Below are 18,809 nucleotides of genomic sequence, written 5' to 3'. Positions count from 1 at the left end.
AAATGGCACTGAGGAAAATAAATGCCTGATCTGTGTGCATGTCTGCTGATAAATGCATCTTTAAGGTGAGGGCATAGATGCAGTGTTCTGCTTTTCCAACAAGGAACCTTCTGGTACGTTTAGGGCCTTCATGATTTCTTAATGCCATGAATAAAGATGATTCTTTGTTATAGACCTAGTTGGTTGTCAAACTTTTGTATTTGACAGTCCATTCTAATTCGGCTTCTTCCAAAGTCCATAGAGAGTCTGTCTTAGTTAGGGTTTCTATTGCTGTGAAGAGACACCTTGACCATGGCAACTCTTACAAAGGAAAACATTTAATTGGGCCTGGCTTACAGTTCAGAGGTTCAGTCCATTATCATCATTGTGGGACATGGTGGTGTGCAGGCAGACATGGTGTTGGAGAAGAAGCCAAGAATTCTACATCTTACAGGCATTAGGAAGTGGTCTGTCTCACTGGGCATGCTGGAACATATATGAGACCTCAAAGTCTACTTCCACAGTGACGTACCTTCTCCAACAAGCCCACACCCACTCCAACAAGACCACACCTACTCCGACAAGGCCACACCTAATAGTGCCACTCCCTTTGACGGCCATTTTCTTTTGAAGCACCACACAGTCCATTCTAATCTGACTTCTTTTCCCTTCCAGTATCCTTAATTTACTAGAGGCAAAGGACTAGTAGCCAGCGATATTCTTAAGCACCATCAATTTTATTCCTACCGTGTGAAAATAGAGGTCTTAAATTCATGTGTTTGGTTTTAAATTCAGATCTTTCTAGAAGAATTTAAGAGAAAGTTTATTTGTGATTGGATTATTCATCTCTTTCTTTCTCTATCTCTCTATTATATATATATATTAGAAATTTTGCTTACTGTATCTGCAATGTTATTGTTTTTGAAAGAAATCTTAACTTTGTAAGACTGACTTCATGTTATGTGCATGGGAATGCCCACATGTATGTCTGTGCATCATGTTCATGGGTGCTGTGGAGGTCAGAAGAAGGGGATATCCTGGAGCTGGAATTGTAGGTGGTTGTAAACTGCCCTGTGGGTGCTGGGAAGTCAAACCTAGGCTTTTTGGAAGAGCAGCCATCTCTCTATTCCCATATGTCATTCTTTAAAAGTTTTTTTTAAACATTTATTTATTTAATTAATTATTTGTGTATGTGTACATGCACACATGTGCACGTGCCATTTCAGTTTTTTTAAACATTTATTTATTTAATTATTTGTGTATGTGTACATGCACACATGTGCATGTGCCATTACATGAGTGTAGAAGTCAGAAGACAATTGCCAAAATTTGGTTCTCTTCTATCTCTTAGTTCTGGCACTCACTGAAGTCAGGTTGTCAGGCTGCGCAAACACCATTATTTTCTAAGCTGCCTCTTTTACTGTTTGTCATTCATAAATAGCAAGCAAACTGAAATGCTGGAGATTGATTTCCATGTCCTCAATCTTATCAGCACTTAAGAACATAGATGATCACGGTGCAGCAGGTGGCCGTCGTCATCAGAAGAATCTTTGTCTTCTTCTGAAAGCAGAGGCTTTGCTCAAACTCTCCGATAGTGCATCTTCAGAGGAAGCAGTTCGCATTCTCGATCAGGTAGGTGGTCTGTGTTTTCCTCTTCAGCCATCTCTTCCTGCCAAATGCTTACATCATAAATTCTGAGTTGTGTCTATACTCTGGTTAACTCTTCCACACTCTTGAACCTGCTCGCCATAGTCAGGGTTCCCACAGCAGCGGAGAGACACCATGGCCATGGCAGCTCTTATAGAGGGAAATATTTGATTGGGTGGCTTACAGTTGAGAGGTTTAGTCCATCATGGCAGGAAGCATGGCAGCACACAGGCAGACATGGTGCTGGAGAAGGAGCTGAGAGTTCTACATCTGGATCTTCAGGCGGTATCTTAGGTGAAGAATTTCTGTTTGATTTTAGTGCCTGTTCTCCCATCTTGTTTTTGTCTTACGGCAGTAGCACACTTGATTATTAACAATTTAGGGCTTTAACTTTTTCCTTCAGGAAATGTTTTACAGATTACTGATCGAATGGTGACTTCATAGCTTCGTGTTCAAGAATGTGAGTCTCGGTTACTCCACAGATGTTGATTTTGTTTTTAATTAGCAAACTGTTTTCTTAAGACTTTTGATTTAATTTGAAATTCTTTAGTGAGAAAACATAACTGGCAGATCATGAATTTTAGCCACATCGTCTCTTAAAGAGTTTTGTCAAATATATTAGTGCAGTTTTTTAATCATTGCTTTGTGCATTTCAAAGGGTTTTGCATTTTTGGTTTTTTTAAAGTAACAGCAGCTGCTGACCTCCTTTAAGAACTCCTATGTAGCAGGATGTGGTGGTTCACAGATGTGCTGGTTCATGCCTGTAATCCCAGCACAGAGGCTCAGACAGAAAGGTGACCATGAGTCCAAGGCCAACCTGTGACACATTATGAATTCTGGGCCAGCCTGAGCTATGAGCTACACTGTGAGACCCTGTCTCCAAAAACAAAAAAACAAAACAAAACTCAATACTGTACTTTCTACTTGTCTGTCTTTAGTATGTATCTTGTTTAGATGCTTTATAGATACCTTTCCAGTACCTTTTCTGACATATACAAAAAGCATAATGAAAAGGTTTTTTTTTAAATGTAAGAGTTCATATCTGAGACAGAAAATTTGTAAGTTGATCATAAACATCATGTTATGCTAGAAAACAGACCCTGTAAAAGGGCCACACTACACACACAGGAGCTGACCCCTGAGGGTAGCAGCACATATGCCGAAGAGAAATACTGATTAAATATGTCTGAATTGAGGTGTGCATGATGCTACCACGAAGAAAAAGATCCCAGCAAGCTTGCGAAAGCGACTCAAGGGCTGATATTAGGGAACATTTATTCCTCTCTTACCAACTGCTCTTTGAGATAGCCCAACAGGTGCGAGGGAGGACAACTCCTCCAGGTTTAAGTATTTCAGGTGAGAGTGGAAAGAGCAGTGATCAACCAGAAGTCATTTTATAATTTAATAAATGAATGGATGTAGGCATTGAGGATCAGTGACTTCCACAGAGAAGATGGTAGCCCGACACAGCCATGACAAACACACATAGCATACTGTTGCTGGACCAGGTCCAGCCAATACCATGAGAACACATTCAGTTGTCTTGACTTTGTGAAACTGTGACAAATGGTCTGTGTTTTCACAGTTAAGTTATAAAAAAGAAAGCAGAGAGGTAGAAGGGGACCCTGGAGATAAAAGATAGTTAAGAGAACTGTCTTCTTATTGAGATATATGTACCTTAGTTGAATTTTGGCTAAAATAAGTTGCTCAAATTCTTCCTGAGGCAACTAGGAAATCTGATCATATGAAAGCTGCATGGTTGTCTTTGGGTCTGAGAATTGTAGTGGTTTTGCCATTTATAAATGACTATCTTAAATATGCATGCTGAAATATCACAGGTGAGAATTACAATGCCTGATATTTGTTATCATGTCATCTGAAAGGTATGGCAAAAGTTTGGATATATACATGGACAGACATTATAAACATGAGTTTATAATTCTGTACCTGGATAATGAGTATGTTATAAGGTTGTTACACTGGTCTTTAATTTTCTCGTGTATTTGAACTTTCTCCAATTAAATGATTAAAGAATAAAAATCTGGATAGCAATGGAACTCTGATTACACCTGTCATAACCAGCTCATTCGTGTCTGTTCTTTAAGCAGAACAGACACCCCTGCAGCTTTCTGGAGAGACTTGTAACAGCTGTCAATCATTTTCTAGGTTTCAGATGCAGATAATACCCCACGACTGCTGGTTCTTCAAGGCCAGGCCTGTCTGAACACAGGCGCTGTAGACAAGGCTGCGAAGGTTGGTGCTCTGATTTCAAATGGAACATTATTTAAAGGCTAAAAGAAGGTTCTAGGCTGCTCGCTTCGGCAGCACATATACTAAAAAAAGAAGGTTCTAGGAGTTTAGTTCAGTGTTACAGTGCTTGCCTACAAAGTGTAAGACCCTGTATTTGGTTCCCAAAACCCAAAGTCAAGTAAAACAAAATATAAAATGAAAACTAAACGAAAAAACTGAGAAATAAAAGTCAAAACCCATTTAAAAATAACTAATTTTTTTATTGTATGTGAATGAGTGGTTTTTCTGCATGTGTCTGTGTACCATGTGAATGCCTGGAGTCCTCAGAGATCAGGGAAGGGTGTTGGATCCCATGGAAATGGAGTCGTAGATGTTTGTCAGCTGTCACGTGGGTGCTGGGAACCAAACCTGGATCCTCTGGAACAGCAGACAGTGCTCTTAACCACTGAGCTGTCTCTCCAGTCCCCCGTTTGTTTTTAATGAGATATGGAATTGACAGGTATCTTCTTGACAGATCATGGAAGACCTTCAAGCTTCTTACCCTGGCCTGGCCGAAGTCCACGCACTTGAGGGCTTGATTCATTTTTCTAAGAAGGACTATCTGCAAGCAGAAGCATGGTGAGGGTGTATAGATTGCCTGGGGCTCTCTATTCATATCTCAGCTGTTTCTTAAAAATTTGACGTGGCTGTCATGAAGTTCCACTGTGTGTGTGTGTGTGTGTGTGTGTGTGTGTGTGTTTCATTTCACTTGTAGCATAGGAGCTATACATTTTTTTTTTGTGATAGATTCCTAGTCTAATTAGCTGATCATAATGTTTAGTTAGAGAGTGTAATATTTGGTATATGTTCTGAATATGTGTTACAAGCATGTGTTAAACGGTCACTATGCTTCTTAAAGCTCTTCTTTCAGTAATACCACTTTTTGCTTATTATAGTCTAGATCCTGAAGTAGTGAAATGTTTTAGATTTGGGGATTTTTTTTAGACTTATTTTATGTGTATGAGTGATTTGCCTTCATGTATGTATGTGTACCACATTTGTACCTAGTACCTGAGGAGTTCAGAATATGGTGTCAGATCCTCTGGAACTGGAGTTTCAATTTGGGGCTTTCCTGTTAGTACTGGGAACCTAGGTCCTCTGGAAAAACAGCAGGTGCTTAACCCTGGGGCATCTCTTCATCTGCTAGATATGGGATTCTTGAATCACCTATCTTGATTGTTCTGTCTTGGAGTCCCTTATGTTTTACACACACACACACACACACACACACACACACACACACAGAGAGAGAGAGAGAGAGAGAGAGAGAGAGAGAGAGAGAGAGAGAGAGGGGGGAGGGATACACACAGACACACAGAGAGGGGGGATACACACACACAGAGAGAGAGAGAGATGCACACAGACACACATACACACACACTCGCACACACTTAATACTTCTTTCCACTCCCCCTTGGTTATTTAGTTTCCAGAGAGCACTTGAGAAAGACTCCGAAGTTGCTGAATATCATTATCAGCTTGGGTTGACATACTGGTTCATTGGTGAAGAAACAAGAAAAGATAAATCAAAGGCTCTTGCCCATTTTCTGAAGGTAAGCCAGTGCTACTACTAAATTCTTTGTTAAAGTTGATTTGTTATACAGTCAAATAGCCAACAGAATAGTTATTTAAAATTACTATTTACTAAAGTATCATTTTGCATTTCTTTTCTCATAGAAGATGTTTTGTGAGAATATTTTTTTTCTAGATGAAAATTTAAACTATGAAAGTATAAAAGTGTCAGCTTCAGAAGTCTCTGTTACAGAAGTTGAGACATGTTGGCTGTGGAAGCAGTGCTGTTTCAGCTGAGGCCTCTGTAGTCTTATGGATAGAGAGTCTCAGGGAGCATATTAACTTAACAGTGGCTGTAATCCCACATTTGATTACCAAAGAAATGCTAGCTTTACCTTATGTTTGTTTTCCATAGGCAGTGTGGAACAGCTTTTGTGTTGTTTTAAATATCACACTAAAAGATTCTTTTGGCATAATTCTGTACTTTCAATAAAATAATTTCTTTTTTAAATCAGTGTACTACATCCTTGATATGCATTAATATAACCTTTTACTATTCCATTGTCAACGTTTATTTCCAAGGCTGCAAGACTGGACACATACATGGGTAAAGTTTTCTGCTATTTAGGTCATTATTACCGCCATGTCGCTGGAGACAGGAGCAGAGCTCGTGGATGCTACAGGAAAGCCTTTGAATTAGATGGCAGCGATGCTGAGTCCGGAGCAGCAGCCGTTGACCTGAGTGTGGAACTTGAAGACATGGTCTGTTTTATGGCCACTCTGCCTCTTAGTCTTTTATGCCAGTATATAAATTGGGATGTTTTTATAATATATTTTCTTGAAAGTTTTTTTTTTCATTATTCTTTGTAGGTAAAATAGAAATATCTTTGCACTTATTTATAAGCTACTTTTTCTTCTCATTGGCAGATATTAAATTCCTTGTCACTCTTCTGTGTGTACTTTTACATGGCCTTGTACCTGTCCACATGGTATTCATATATGTGCCTGTACATGACTCTATAGTGTTGGAGAAGTGCACTATTTGTTGGTTCCTGGCAGCTTAGCCCTGAAATAATCACACAGAAACTGTATTAATAAATCACCTCTTGGCCCATTGGCTCTAGCTTCTTTTTTTTTTAATATTTATTTATTTATTATGCATACAATATTCTGTCTGTATGTATGCCTGAAGGCCAGAAGAGGGTGCCAGACCTCTTTACAGATGGTTGTGAGCCACCATGTGGTTGTTGGGAATTGAACTCCTGACCTTTGGAAGAGCAGGCACTGAGCCATCTCTCCAGCCCTGGCTCTAGCTTCTTATTGGCTAACCTTTACATACTAAGTTAACCTATTTCCATTAATCTGTATATCACCATGAGGTCTTGTCCTACCAGCAAAGTTTCAGCACGTCTATCTCTGGTGGCAAATCCACGGCACCTCTCTGACTCAGCCTTTCATCCTCTCAGCATTCAGCTTAGTTTTCCCAGCCTACCTAAGTTCTGCCCTATCAACAGGCCAAGCCAGTTTTCTTTATTCATTAATGGTAATCACAGCATACAGAGGGAAATCCTATATCACCTCCCCTTTTCTGTTTAAATAAAAAAGAAGGCTTTATCTTTAACATAGTAAAATTACATACAACAAAACAGTTATCATGCAAGAATTACAGTTATATCTATTTTATCTTCTATCATAACTAAGGAAGACTATGTTCTTCAACTCCATCAAAGACTCCAGAAGTATATAATATTACCTAAGTAAACAGGAAGTACATTGTAAGCAACTTCCAAAATTCAAGAATTGACAAAGACATCTCACTGCCTGGACAGTCACCCAAAGTTCTTCTGTATCATTGGAGCATACATCTTTAGCCTACTGGCCCGTAGTATCTGGCAGACTTTTTCATGAAGCAGGAAACTTCAAAGATAGTTCCACCTATATTGGCAGTTTGTCAGTAACTTTCTTCTGTGTCTTGCAGAATGTTTAGCAGACTCTTTTGTGTAGCAGGAACCCTGAAGGATGATCTCACCTTTAGGCAAGTTCAGCTGTCATTTCTCTATGGGTCCTGCATGTCCAGTTCAGCAGTCCAGGCAAGAGCAGTTTCTTGCCCAAATGGCTAGCATACTCCATAAGGAGCCTCTTAGATGCCCCTTTTCCTCTTGAAGTCACTGGTGCTGCCAGGAACAGACATGTCTCACTGTCATGAAAAGTCTTAAGTTCTTAAACATTTTAAATGCCATATTCTGAAAGATTTGAAGAACCTATCTAACTGAAATATATCTCTATACATCTAAAAAATCTAACACAACTACAAGCTTGACCATTATAGATGATTATTAACCTATATTTCTTAATTATACATTATATTTTTAAATGAACTACATAATCACGACACCTTAATCAATAGCAGAAATATACATATAACAAGATTGACCTTAAATTTGCATCAATAAACCAAGATCTATACCAATGCAAATTATTCATATCTATATCACTCTGAGAGAGGGCAGTACCAGGTGTCTTTTCTTAAGAACTTTCCACTTTGGCTTTCTGAGAGAGCTTATTCACTGAGCCTGAAGCTCACTGACTCAGCCAGGCTAATAGATCAGTGCACTTCAGGAATTCGTCTGTCTCCGTCCACCCCTCTCTCCCTCTGCCCCGCCACAGGCCACAGTGCTGGGGTTTCAGGAACATTCCCCACCCTATCTTTTTATTTTTTTACACAAGTTCTGGAGATGTGGGGGCGGACCTCAAGTCCTAGTGCTTGTGTCCCTAGTTCCAGCGTTTTCTTTATTATTAACAGTAGTTTTTTGTGTTTCATTATAAATTTAAAAAAAAAATCAGAAGTGGGAAGTGAAAGTATGCTTTTTTTTAATTGTGTATTTTTATATTTGATGTTCTTGACATTGATATTTTCTCATTAGGAAACTGCTTTGGCTATCTTAACAGCAGTAACTCAAAAGGCAAGTGCCGGAGCAGCGAAGTGGGCCTGGCTGAGGCGAGGCCTGTATCATCTGAGAGCTGGTCAGCATTCTCAAGCCGTGGCCGAGTAAGACAACTCATCACGTTTACATTCAAACCGTGTGTGCTTCCTTACAGTTCCTTGATAGCCACGTGACTTTTAGACATGTCCTCTAAGCAAGATGCACTTTGAGAGAACCATAACAAAATTTATTGTTTGGGTGCTTATTGCCTGCAAGGTACTAGAATTTAAAGGGTACCAAATCATGTACTGTTGTTGAGGAGCTAGCCTGAAGTCTTGTTGACATCATAGTGCATAGGTCCCTTGAGAGACATGCCAGTAATAAAAGCTGAGCTCTCCACTGCCACTGCTGCTACACTACCATTGGTTGGCTTAGGTAGCAGGGGAGATCATGGCAGCCTGAAGGGTGTTTTCGAGAGGCCCATGTGTGATTGCTTTAGTCATTTTGCTTGAACTGTATTTCAGAGTAAAAATATAATTGAGTCAAGATAGAGTCATGTCTGATATGTGTTAATTTCTAGGATGTAAATATTTTGTTCTTTTCATAGAAATGCCATTTGATCAGAAATATCAGTATCCCTCTCCTGTATTTCTGATGTTTGAGAAGGATTGACAGGTTGATAGATTGATGGCTACCTGTCTTGGTGGCATAGAAGACTGGAGTTCTGGCAAACAATAAAGAAAAAGAAACTATGGTTTTCCCCCAAAGAGCATTTTGCTCTTATATTTTAAAAACTACTTCACAAAATCTTCTTACTATTAAAAATACTCAAATTGTGAAAGAAAACAGGGAAGACTCCTTTAAGTATCACTTTTACAAATCAGGGGAGTTGTAGATGATTTTAGATGTGGGTGTAGTAATTATTCCTTTTAATTTTTCACTATTTGTTAATTGTTAAGTTTGCAGGCGGCACTTAGGGCAGACCCAAAGGACTGCAATTGTTGGGAATCCTTGGGAGAGGCATACTTGAGCAGGGGAGGTTATACGACAGCCTTGAAGTCTTTCACCAGAGCCAGTGAGCTGAACCCAGACTCCACCTACAGTGTTTTTAAAGTGGCAGCCATACAGCAGATCCTAGGCAGGTATGCAGAGGCTGTTGCTCAGTATCAGCTGATCTTTGAAAAGAAAGAGGATTATGTGCCGGCCTTGAAAGGTAATTTTAAGAGTTTCTTTTTTAATTTTAATAATGCTGAACTGTAAAACCCAAGTAAATTTTCTACCTACCTATATTAAATAGCTTGAAAAGCATACAGTCAATAGCAAGTATCTGATGAGAATTTCTTATTGTATAACTTGATATAGAGTTGTGAAGCCGCAAAACAATCCCTCACTAGTTAAGAATTGTGGATAATAAAAAGGGTTATTTATTTGAGGGGAAAAAACATACAGATCACTGTCCCAAACAACAGTCCTCTCATAGCAAACAGGAAACAGAGAGTCTAGCAGCTGGGAGGGGAGCCAGAAGCAAGGGAGAGCGTGCTCAGTTCCTGCTGCTTTTTTAAAGTATAAGAGGCCACATCCCAGTGGGCTGGTATCTTAATGGCTATTGGCAGAAGGAGTGAAGGAGCTCCCGCAGCACCTACCCCCATTTTTACCTTCCCGATACAAAACAATATACGTAAGAACAGATATCAAGTATAAGATTAGAATTACAATCAACATAAACAATATTAAGGAACATATGCTAAATGTTTTAATAAACATTTTACCCTATGGAGTCTAAGTCTTATATAGGAAATAGCTTGGCTAGATCATAAGAGTACAGTACCTATGACTATGTAATCTTCAACCCCATTAAAGGTCTGAGAAGGGAGATAATATTATTTGAGCAGGCAGGAAGTACAATCCAAAGCAAGTTTACAAAGCAAGCAATATATGATGAAGACAATTAGCTACCTGAGCAATCACCCAAATTCTCATTTTGCAACATTGAAGCAACCAACTTTGTCTAAGGCCTAGTGTATTGGACAGACCATTTTTAGAGGCAGGAAATTTTTTAAATCCATTTTACCCTGTCTTGGCAAGATTTGACAGTCTTGCTTATCCATTTTCGGATACTATGTAACTTGTCAGTGGTTGAGGCTTTGTCAGTTTCTTGCCCAAAGGCCAGTTTTGCCAAGAACTGTTGTAAAAGGAGCAGTGGCGTTCCTGGCCTGGCTAACTTATCCCCCAAATAACCGCACACAAATTGTATTCATTTAAACACTGCCTGTCCCATTATCTCCAGCCTCTTATTGGCTAACTCTCACATATTAGTTTAACCATCTCCATTAATGTGTATTGCCACTTGACTGTGGCTTACCTGCATGAGTCTAACCGCGTCCATCTTGGAGAGGAGAGCCATGGTTTCTGCCACACTGTCTTCTTCCTCCCAGAATTCTGTTCTGACTACCATACCCATCTAAGGGCTGCCTTATCAAAAGGCCTAGGCAGTTTCTTTATTTGACCAATGAAAGCAACACATAGAAAGAAGACCCTCCTACACCAAAGCTCTAAGTAGAGTGTCTTCAGTGCTCAACATTTTCTTGGGAATAGATTGATGCTGTCAGAAGCAGTCATGTCTCATGTCAACAGAACCCTAAGTTATTTAAAGCCATGTTTTACAGATCTTTGAAGTGGTTGAAGAATACCTATCTAGACAGAATATAGTCTCTATGTATCTAAAGAACCTAATTGATCTATGTCTAACACACTTGAACAACTATTGACCTTTAATAATATGAAAATATACCCTAAAATATTATCACTACACAAAATGTCTTAAACTGAGGTTGAAACATGCATATATACAATGTGACAGATCAAGTTTTGTGTTCTAACAGTTCATAAATGGTAGAGATTTTACCTTTAGACAAATAGAGCAAAAGCTATAGGCCCCAAATAGATCTTCCAAGCAAATTTCTTTGGTGCTATGTTTTAATAATTTTACATTTTATTCCCAGAATAGCCTAATAATTTTTTATTTAATAATTTTATTTGCTGTAGAAGCTTACTTAAATTATTTTATATGCAGTTTTCTATGTTGTGGAGTTAAGCTGATTTCAGCTCCCCCTTCAGTAGCTCTTCCTAACCTTGTTTTTAGCTATAGAAGGAAGAGCACCACCTACGACTTAAGTTCTTGAGACTGTATCCTACCCTTTCATACTATATTTGCTACTGTGTGTGCTCCTCTATTTGCTTCCTTTAAAAGGTACCATGGAGGTTTCAGTTGTTGGTATTGTAGGTTTTGGTAACATATAGCTTTGAGCTTGTGATCCCTTTCTTTTCTCTACCTTCCTTTCCCCTTTTCTTTGTTTATAAAACTTTCCTCAACAGAAAAGAGCTCACTTCTATGAAATATTTCCAGGCACTTGAGGAGTTTACTTCTTCATTTAATTTTTACTGTAGAGTTTGCTACATAGATTTTAACATAAAAGATCAAATACTATTTGCATTATAGCTAAATCCATATGATAGAGAGTATTATTGCCCCTAGTTTAGGATATATCAAAGACAAATTAATGTCAAGAGAGTGCTGTGCACATGATTTCCTATGAGTCTTAGTGCAGGTTGATTGCCACAGAACCTTGACTTTGGAGATCTTTTTTAAATGTGTCAAGACTGTATTTAGAAATAATGTTATAACACTGTATTTTCTGTGAAGCTTTTGTAGAAGATCAACAGATTTATCTCAGGTTGGCTCGAAGTGTGCATTTGTATATTGTAACGATATGCACAACTGTCGTCGCTGCAGGTTTGGGTGAGTGCTATCTGATGATGGCGAAAGCAGCCTTAGCGGATTTTCTGGACGGAAAGGCGGTAGACTATGTGGAAAAAGCGCTGGAATATTTTACTAGGTTGGTATCACCCTTGCATAGCACTCTGATGTTCTTGGTGGTATAATAAAGCTAATTTAGAGTATAATTGTATGTCTCTGCTGTTAGATACAGCAGTTATTCAGACTGTCAAACATGAAGAATAGCAGATGTGCCGATTAATTCTGTAGCGAACACATTAGTAATTTTACCCCTGATGAGAAAGACCCGTGGTTGTGCTCTTTGTTATGGCTGCCTTGTTGTGGCGATGTGGTTAACAGTGGTCACTAGTGGAGCAGAAGAGCCTCTCTGGTTGAGAAGGGAACTTCAGACACACAGGTCGCTTTTCATTCATCAGCAGGCTTGCTTCAGGCTGATGGGCTGAAGTGAGGGGAAACGAGCCTTCAGATTATTCCTGGAGAGAAGCTTAAGAAAATGTGATGTATCTAGTAAGAAGAGAACCGGGGAGATTTCAATCTAGTGTGTTATAGAAGGACAAAGTATTACTTGTGTTAGATGCCTTAAAAAGTCCATGGAGTAGGGGCCGGGAGATGGCTCTGCAGGGAAGAGCAGTTGGTGGACAAGCTTGAGGACTGGAATTTAGATGCCCAGTACTTGTGTTGTGTGACTGCTCGTGTGCCTGTAAATCTTGGCATTTGGGAGGACAGGATCAGAAAAATCACAGTCTTACTGGCTGCCATCCCACCTTTAAGTTCAGAGAGACATCTGCCATGTTTCAAAGAAATATGGAGAGGGATAGAGCAGGTTGATGGCCTCTGTACTCATATGCACCCCCCCCTCCGCACACACCCCAGTGGCAATGGCAACAGCAAGTTTAGAGATTGTCTGTGGTGCATGCCTGTAATGCAGCCAGCCACGTGGGAAGCCAAGGCAAGAGGATTGCAAACTTCAAAGAATCTCAGTAACATCTCGGCAGCAGCTGTATCACTGAGCTGAATTGCCAGCCCTGATAAAAAGAAGAAAAATTGAAGAGACATGAGTTTGGACAGTTAAGATTGCTACTGTTTTCTTTTTTCTCCTTAAATGTGTCAATATTAAAAGTATCTTAGGAATAATGTCCTTCCTTCTGATTTTCACAGTGGTTGGGTTTTCAGTGGGGCCTGCAATAATTAGTGTTTCTGGGGAGACATTGGCTGGACTTCTGTAGAAGGAAAGGCTATGAAAACTTCCTATCTGCTTGTCTGTCTGCCTGTGACATGGCAGTGTGTAGTCTTGGCCTAAAGTGAGCTGCTCTGAGAAAGGCGGAGAGAGATGTGCCCTCTGATTCTTCTCATCCTAAGAGGAACTAGCCCTTCCCATGCCCTCAGACCCTGTTTACCTTCCGAGTCGTTTCTCCAGGCGGCTCTTACTTGCTCCTCCAGGTAGATCAGTAGAGTTTCTTGTTTGGAATTTTTATTTATCTATTTTTGCCCTCGGTGAAAATCCTGTGCTCTACTAAATATAGTTGGTATACACATAGTTGTTACATTGTTTAGTCTTTTGAGGGGAAGTCCATGGATATAAACTTTCATAACAAAAAGTCACTGCCTTGATTATTGATTAACTAAACCAAAAGGCACACCTAGAACCCTGGTATTAAAGCAAACTGAAACAACAGTAACAGACCTGCCCTAAACGAGTCCTTAAGTGTTTTCCATTTAGTTTCCACCCTTTTTCATAATCATGGTGAAGATATCTGAAAAAAAAAAAAAAAACCGAAAAATTTTCTGCCACATCAAATAATCAGTTTTTCCTGTTTCTCTTTTCCCAGATCTTTTTCTTCTCCTAGTAAGGAGGTGATAGGATAGAGCTCTGTTAAGTGGTTAGTGGCACATGCACAGAACCGGACTAAAGTCATTGCTGTCATCCAGCACTGCATAGACAGTTCTTCTGTTCTAAGAATATGCTGTCACGCAACTGAGCTTTGGGACATAATTTTGAAAGCCCTTGTGTTTCCTTGCAGGGCACTGCAACATCGAACTGATGTGTCCTGCCTCTGGAAGCTCGCTGGGGATGCCTGCACCAGCCTGCATGCTGTTTCACCATCTAAAGTGTGTGTTCATATCCTAGGAGTCCTCCTCGGTCAGCAGGGAGGAAGAGAAGTACTAAAGAAAGATGAGCTCCTGCATCTTGGAGGAAGGTGATTTACAGAGAACGCCAGTCATTGCCTTAGAGTTGAATTAGAACGGTATATTCTAAAAGCATCCTTACCATTCATTTTTATTGTTCTGCAGGTGTTATGGTCGTGCGTTAAAGTTGATGTCTACATCTAATACATGGTGTGATCTTGGAATTAATTATTACCGCCAAGCACAGCATCTAGCAGAGACAGGCAACAGCACGGATGGTCTTACAGAGCTACTGGAGAAATCTGTGCATGTACAAGAAATTTCCTATGAAATTAAAAACACAGTGATTTATGAAAGATGCTATTGATAAACATTTTGTTTTAACATTAAACCACATTTTATTTATTTATGCTGATACGGAAGAAATAAAAATTTAATCTACTTTAACTTCTTTTCAGTGTCTGAAAAAGGCTGTGAGACTGGACAGTAGTAATCACTTATACTGGAATGCTCTTGGTGTGATTGCGTGTCACCGTGGTAAGAACTGACCAACACTTACTTTATTTTACAAGATTCTTGTTTTCAGGCAGCAAAGTTTAATTACTTTAAGTTCTGTATGTTTCAGGTATTGGAAATTATGCCCTTGCTCAGCACTGTTTTATCAAATCAATCCAGGCAGAACAAATTGTAAGTTTTCCCTGTGTCTGCAAAAAGAACTGCAAAATTCAGTGTATTAATTTTCTTTTAAAATTAGTTCATCTAATTTGTGTGTGTGGAAGCATGAGTGAGCGCGGTGTGCACGTGCTATAGAGTGCCTTGGGGGTCTCACTTTCACCGTGTTGAGGCAGGCTCTCTCTCACTTTAAAATAGTCGTATGTATTTATTGTATGTGCGTGCGCGCGTGCACCTGTGTGACTGTGCCTACATGTATATGGTTGTCAGGATTACTTTGAGGAGTTTAGTTTATTCTTTGCCAATTTCATACATGTACATAATGTGTCTGGTCCTCTTCCCCCTCGCTCTGATCCCTTCATCTCCCCAGCAGTCCCCTTCCCACTATGTTTTGATTTTTTTTTTTTTTTAAGTGAACTACTGAGTTTAATTTGGATTGCCTGCCTGAGAATGGCTATGGGGTTACCAGTAGCCACACCATTGAAGAAAAAGGACTCCCCATTCTCCATTAGCCTCTTAGTTAGGTGTGGAGCCTGGTGAGCTCCTCCCTGAGCCTCACAGTAGGATGCCGAGGCAGTCACTCTTGTACAGCTCCTGTGGCAGGTACCATGCCTGCTCGAGTTCATGAGTACAGCAGTTCATGAGTGCAGAGTTCATGAGTGTTGTTGAGAAGGCCGAGCCCTCCTCCCATCCCCCAGCTCTTACGTTCTTTCTGTTCTGTCTTCTGAGGTATCTCCTGAGCTCGGGGGGTATGATACAGATGTCCACTGTGTGTTAAGTGCTGCATACTGCAAAAAGACGCTTTTCCAAATGAGGCCTATTTTTAATATATCTTTTAGAATGCTGCTGCCTGGACCAACTTAGGCGTGCTCTACCTTGCGACTGAAAACATTGAGGTATCATTATCAATTTCAGTATGTTAAAAAGTATAAAAAATAGAAAACGTTCAATTTTGTGGAGAACTGTTTTATGTATTATCTATCCAGTATGTCAAATATGCCAGTTGATTGATGGCATTTGTTTTATTATGTTAAGTATTGAATACCTAAAATTTATTTTTTCTTCCATGCAACTACTGGTTTTATATTTGTGTATACTTTTTTCTTTCCTGAGACAGCGAAGACTTCTGTGTAGTCCACACTAGGCTTGAGCTCACTCTGAAGTAGCCATCTTCTTACTTCAGGTTCCTTATGTAGTTTTTATAGATGAAAACAGTTCTCTTATTTGGCAAAATTATAAATATAAGAGAAGTTCTTTGAGTGCATTGTTTAGTCTTGATGAGTGAAGGTAAGAGAGATAGTTAGTATATTTTTAATATCTTAAATTTAACGTTTGCTATTGTGATTTAGATAATGGCTTCAACAAATATTATTGTCTTTAAATATCCCAGTGGAATTCCTCCCAACTGAGCAGCCGGAACCTAGCACCTGGGATCCTGTTGCTGGCCCACATTTGGGAAGTCTCCTCAAGTCTAGACAGAGAGCCACATCTTTACTGTTGAGTCAGTGTGCTGAATCTTATCCTTTGACCAAAAACTTCCCTGTTTTTGAGAGTACATTAATTGCTCACTGCAAAAATGTTCAGCTTTGGATGATTGAATAGACTGAAAGAAATTCTTAAATTAGATCTGAAGGTCTGTGAGGTATTGTAGCTGCAGTTCAGGATAGTGTACACGCTTAGTGTGTAAGGCCCAGGCTAAAGTATATACACTTAGTGTGCAAGGCCTAGGCTAAAGTGTACATACTTAGTGTGCAAGGTCCAGGCTAAAGTGTACACACTTAGTGTGCAAGGCCCAGGCTAAAGTGTACACACTTAATGTGCAAGGCCCAGGCTAAAGGTGTAGATGGAGACTGGCTTGCTTTCCCGCTGCCCAGACCCGAATAATCACACAGAAACTATATGAATTACAACACTGTTTGGCCAATGGCTCAAGCATACTTCTAGTTAGTTTCTGTATCTTAAATTAAACCATTTCTATTAATCTGTGTATTGTCACTAGGCTGTGGCTTACCAGTGCTGGCATGTTACTCCTTTGGCAGCTACATGACTCTGCCTACTCTCTTTATGTCTCTGTTTGGATTTCTTGCCTGGCTTTACTCTGCCCTGCCATAGGCCAAAGCACTTTTATTCATCAACCAATAAAAGCAAAACATATGCAGAAGGACCTTCCACATCATAACGTGTACACACTTAGACTGAGCATCAGGACTGCTGGGTCCAACAGTTGTTCAAGAGCTTTCTTCTTCCTAAAGTCTTTCCTTACACCACACGGGTTATCCTGAAACAGTGGAAAGCAGCATGCAGGAAGGTGCTTTTGCTGTTGTTTCTTTTAAAGCAGGGAGCACATGAGCTTATGGTTCAAGAGAGGTGTTTTTAATATTTTGTGAATGATTCGGGTGGAATTGTGTTATTAACTTTTCTTTCTCCAGCAGCAGGTCCATAGTTCCAGCTGCATTGGTTGTGAGTTCTTATTCCTTCTAAAAAGGGGAATAGATTCAGACTTATTTAATCATTTCTTTCACACGTAGTTAGCATTATTTAAAAGTTCTGTTGCAGCCTCGGTGATAGAAACCTATTGAATAATTTGCAGGGTGCCAGAGCTTTTAATCTGTAGGGAAATCTGTTGCACACAGCATTATTCTAAGACTGTAGCTAAAAGATTGTATCCAGGTATTATTAATTGTGGCCAAACAATGAACTTTTTAATTTATATATTTTTATGATATGTTTGACTTCCCTTCTTTTATGCTTTCTAAACAGTTGAAGTCTATGAGATTGCTGATGTGGTATTTTCTCGCTTTTTTTTTTTTTTTTTTTTTTTTTTTTTTGCCTAGCAAGCTCATGAAGCTTTCAAAATGGCCCAGTCCCTTGATCCGTCTTATTTACTGTGCTGGATTGGACAAGTAAGATAGCAGTTATTAATAAACATCAATATAAAGTAACCTCATATTAATATAATAATGATAACATTACATGTATCATTGGAAAACTTACTGCATGCTGGTCTTTGCAAGGAATATTTAGTTAATTTGTTACCAATCCTTTGAGATGTGACTATTGTTATACTCTTTTTAGAGATGTAGAAATTTAAGTTAAAACATCCTAAATATTTTGTCACCGCTGGTAGTGGTTAAACTTTGAATTCTATGAATCTGATTATTACTTTGCCTAAAACATAAACCTAGAACTCTTATTAAACTTCCATTTGCAAAGACAGTATGTATTTATAAAGATCATTTTGGCTATTATTGTTTTGTAATTTTCTATAAAGACTTTAAATTGGGTTGTACACTTTTGAGTGTTTCTCTGTAACCATGTTTAGATTTTGTACTGCCAGATAGCATCAGGTTAATTGTTACTAGTCTGTGTCTGATACTGATTATTTTACTAGTCATATCACCTGAAAAATGAATGCCTTGGCTAGTTGAGAATATTAATGAATTGGTAAGTGCTTCAGCAACAATAGGAGCATGTGTCAGAATACCATTAGTCACAGATTGTCTTACTCTGCTTTTGTGTCTCAGTGTAATTCAAGTTATCTGGTGGTGCAAGCAGAGATAGCCCGTCAATTTCCTGTCCTCTAGGTACAGGGCGCATGGAAGCAGGCATTTCCACGCTGTCCTCTGTGTCAGTTTTCAGACAGAGAGCACCAGTCTGCATTTCTGCCTGATGTCAGAATCTTATGACGAGACTGTTCCAGCATACTTTGTGTTGCTTTAGGTTAGGGAAAACTATCATAGTTACCTATATGTAAAATGTTTTCTGTTTTGAAAGTATTTTGTTCTTAAAAGTAATTATCTCAGGACACAACTCACATAATTTAAATTGGAATCACTGGAAGTGAAACTTAACATTGCTTTGAA

General features: G+C 39.2%; 1 protein-coding gene across 8 annotated transcripts in view; it reads left to right on the top strand.

Annotated features, from left to right (window-relative positions):
* Skic3 (SKI3 subunit of superkiller complex) overlaps positions 1-18,809 on the top strand; it is a 98,242-nt gene that overhangs the window by 32,180 nt on the left and 47,253 nt on the right. For all 8 annotated transcript variants that reach the window (XM_050122167.1, XM_050122170.1, XM_050122175.1 and 5 more), the window contains 14 exons: positions 1,472-1,611; positions 3,793-3,879; positions 4,391-4,494; positions 5,342-5,468; positions 6,010-6,189; positions 8,352-8,476; positions 9,311-9,564; positions 12,145-12,247; positions 14,169-14,345; positions 14,440-14,584; positions 14,733-14,811; positions 14,900-14,961; positions 15,786-15,842; positions 17,781-17,849. In XM_050122167.1, coding sequence (XP_049978124.1) covers positions 1,472-1,611; positions 3,793-3,879; positions 4,391-4,494; positions 5,342-5,468; positions 6,010-6,189; positions 8,352-8,476; positions 9,311-9,564; positions 12,145-12,247; positions 14,169-14,345; positions 14,440-14,584; positions 14,733-14,811; positions 14,900-14,961; positions 15,786-15,842; positions 17,781-17,849 — 1,709 coding nt within the window. The remainder of the gene's footprint in view (positions 1-1,471; positions 1,612-3,792; positions 3,880-4,390; positions 4,495-5,341; positions 5,469-6,009; positions 6,190-8,351; positions 8,477-9,310; positions 9,565-12,144; positions 12,248-14,168; positions 14,346-14,439; positions 14,585-14,732; positions 14,812-14,899; positions 14,962-15,785; positions 15,843-17,780; positions 17,850-18,809) is intronic.

Source organism: Alexandromys fortis, unplaced genomic scaffold (genome assembly GCF_014885135.2).
Source record: "Alexandromys fortis isolate MF-2015 unplaced genomic scaffold, M_Fortis_MF-2015_v1.1 scaffold_163, whole genome shotgun sequence".
Taxonomy (NCBI): Eukaryota; Metazoa; Chordata; class Mammalia; order Rodentia; family Cricetidae; genus Alexandromys; species Alexandromys fortis.
The sequence above is the reverse complement of the archived record's forward strand: the minus strand, read 5'-3'. Positions and strand labels throughout refer to the sequence as shown.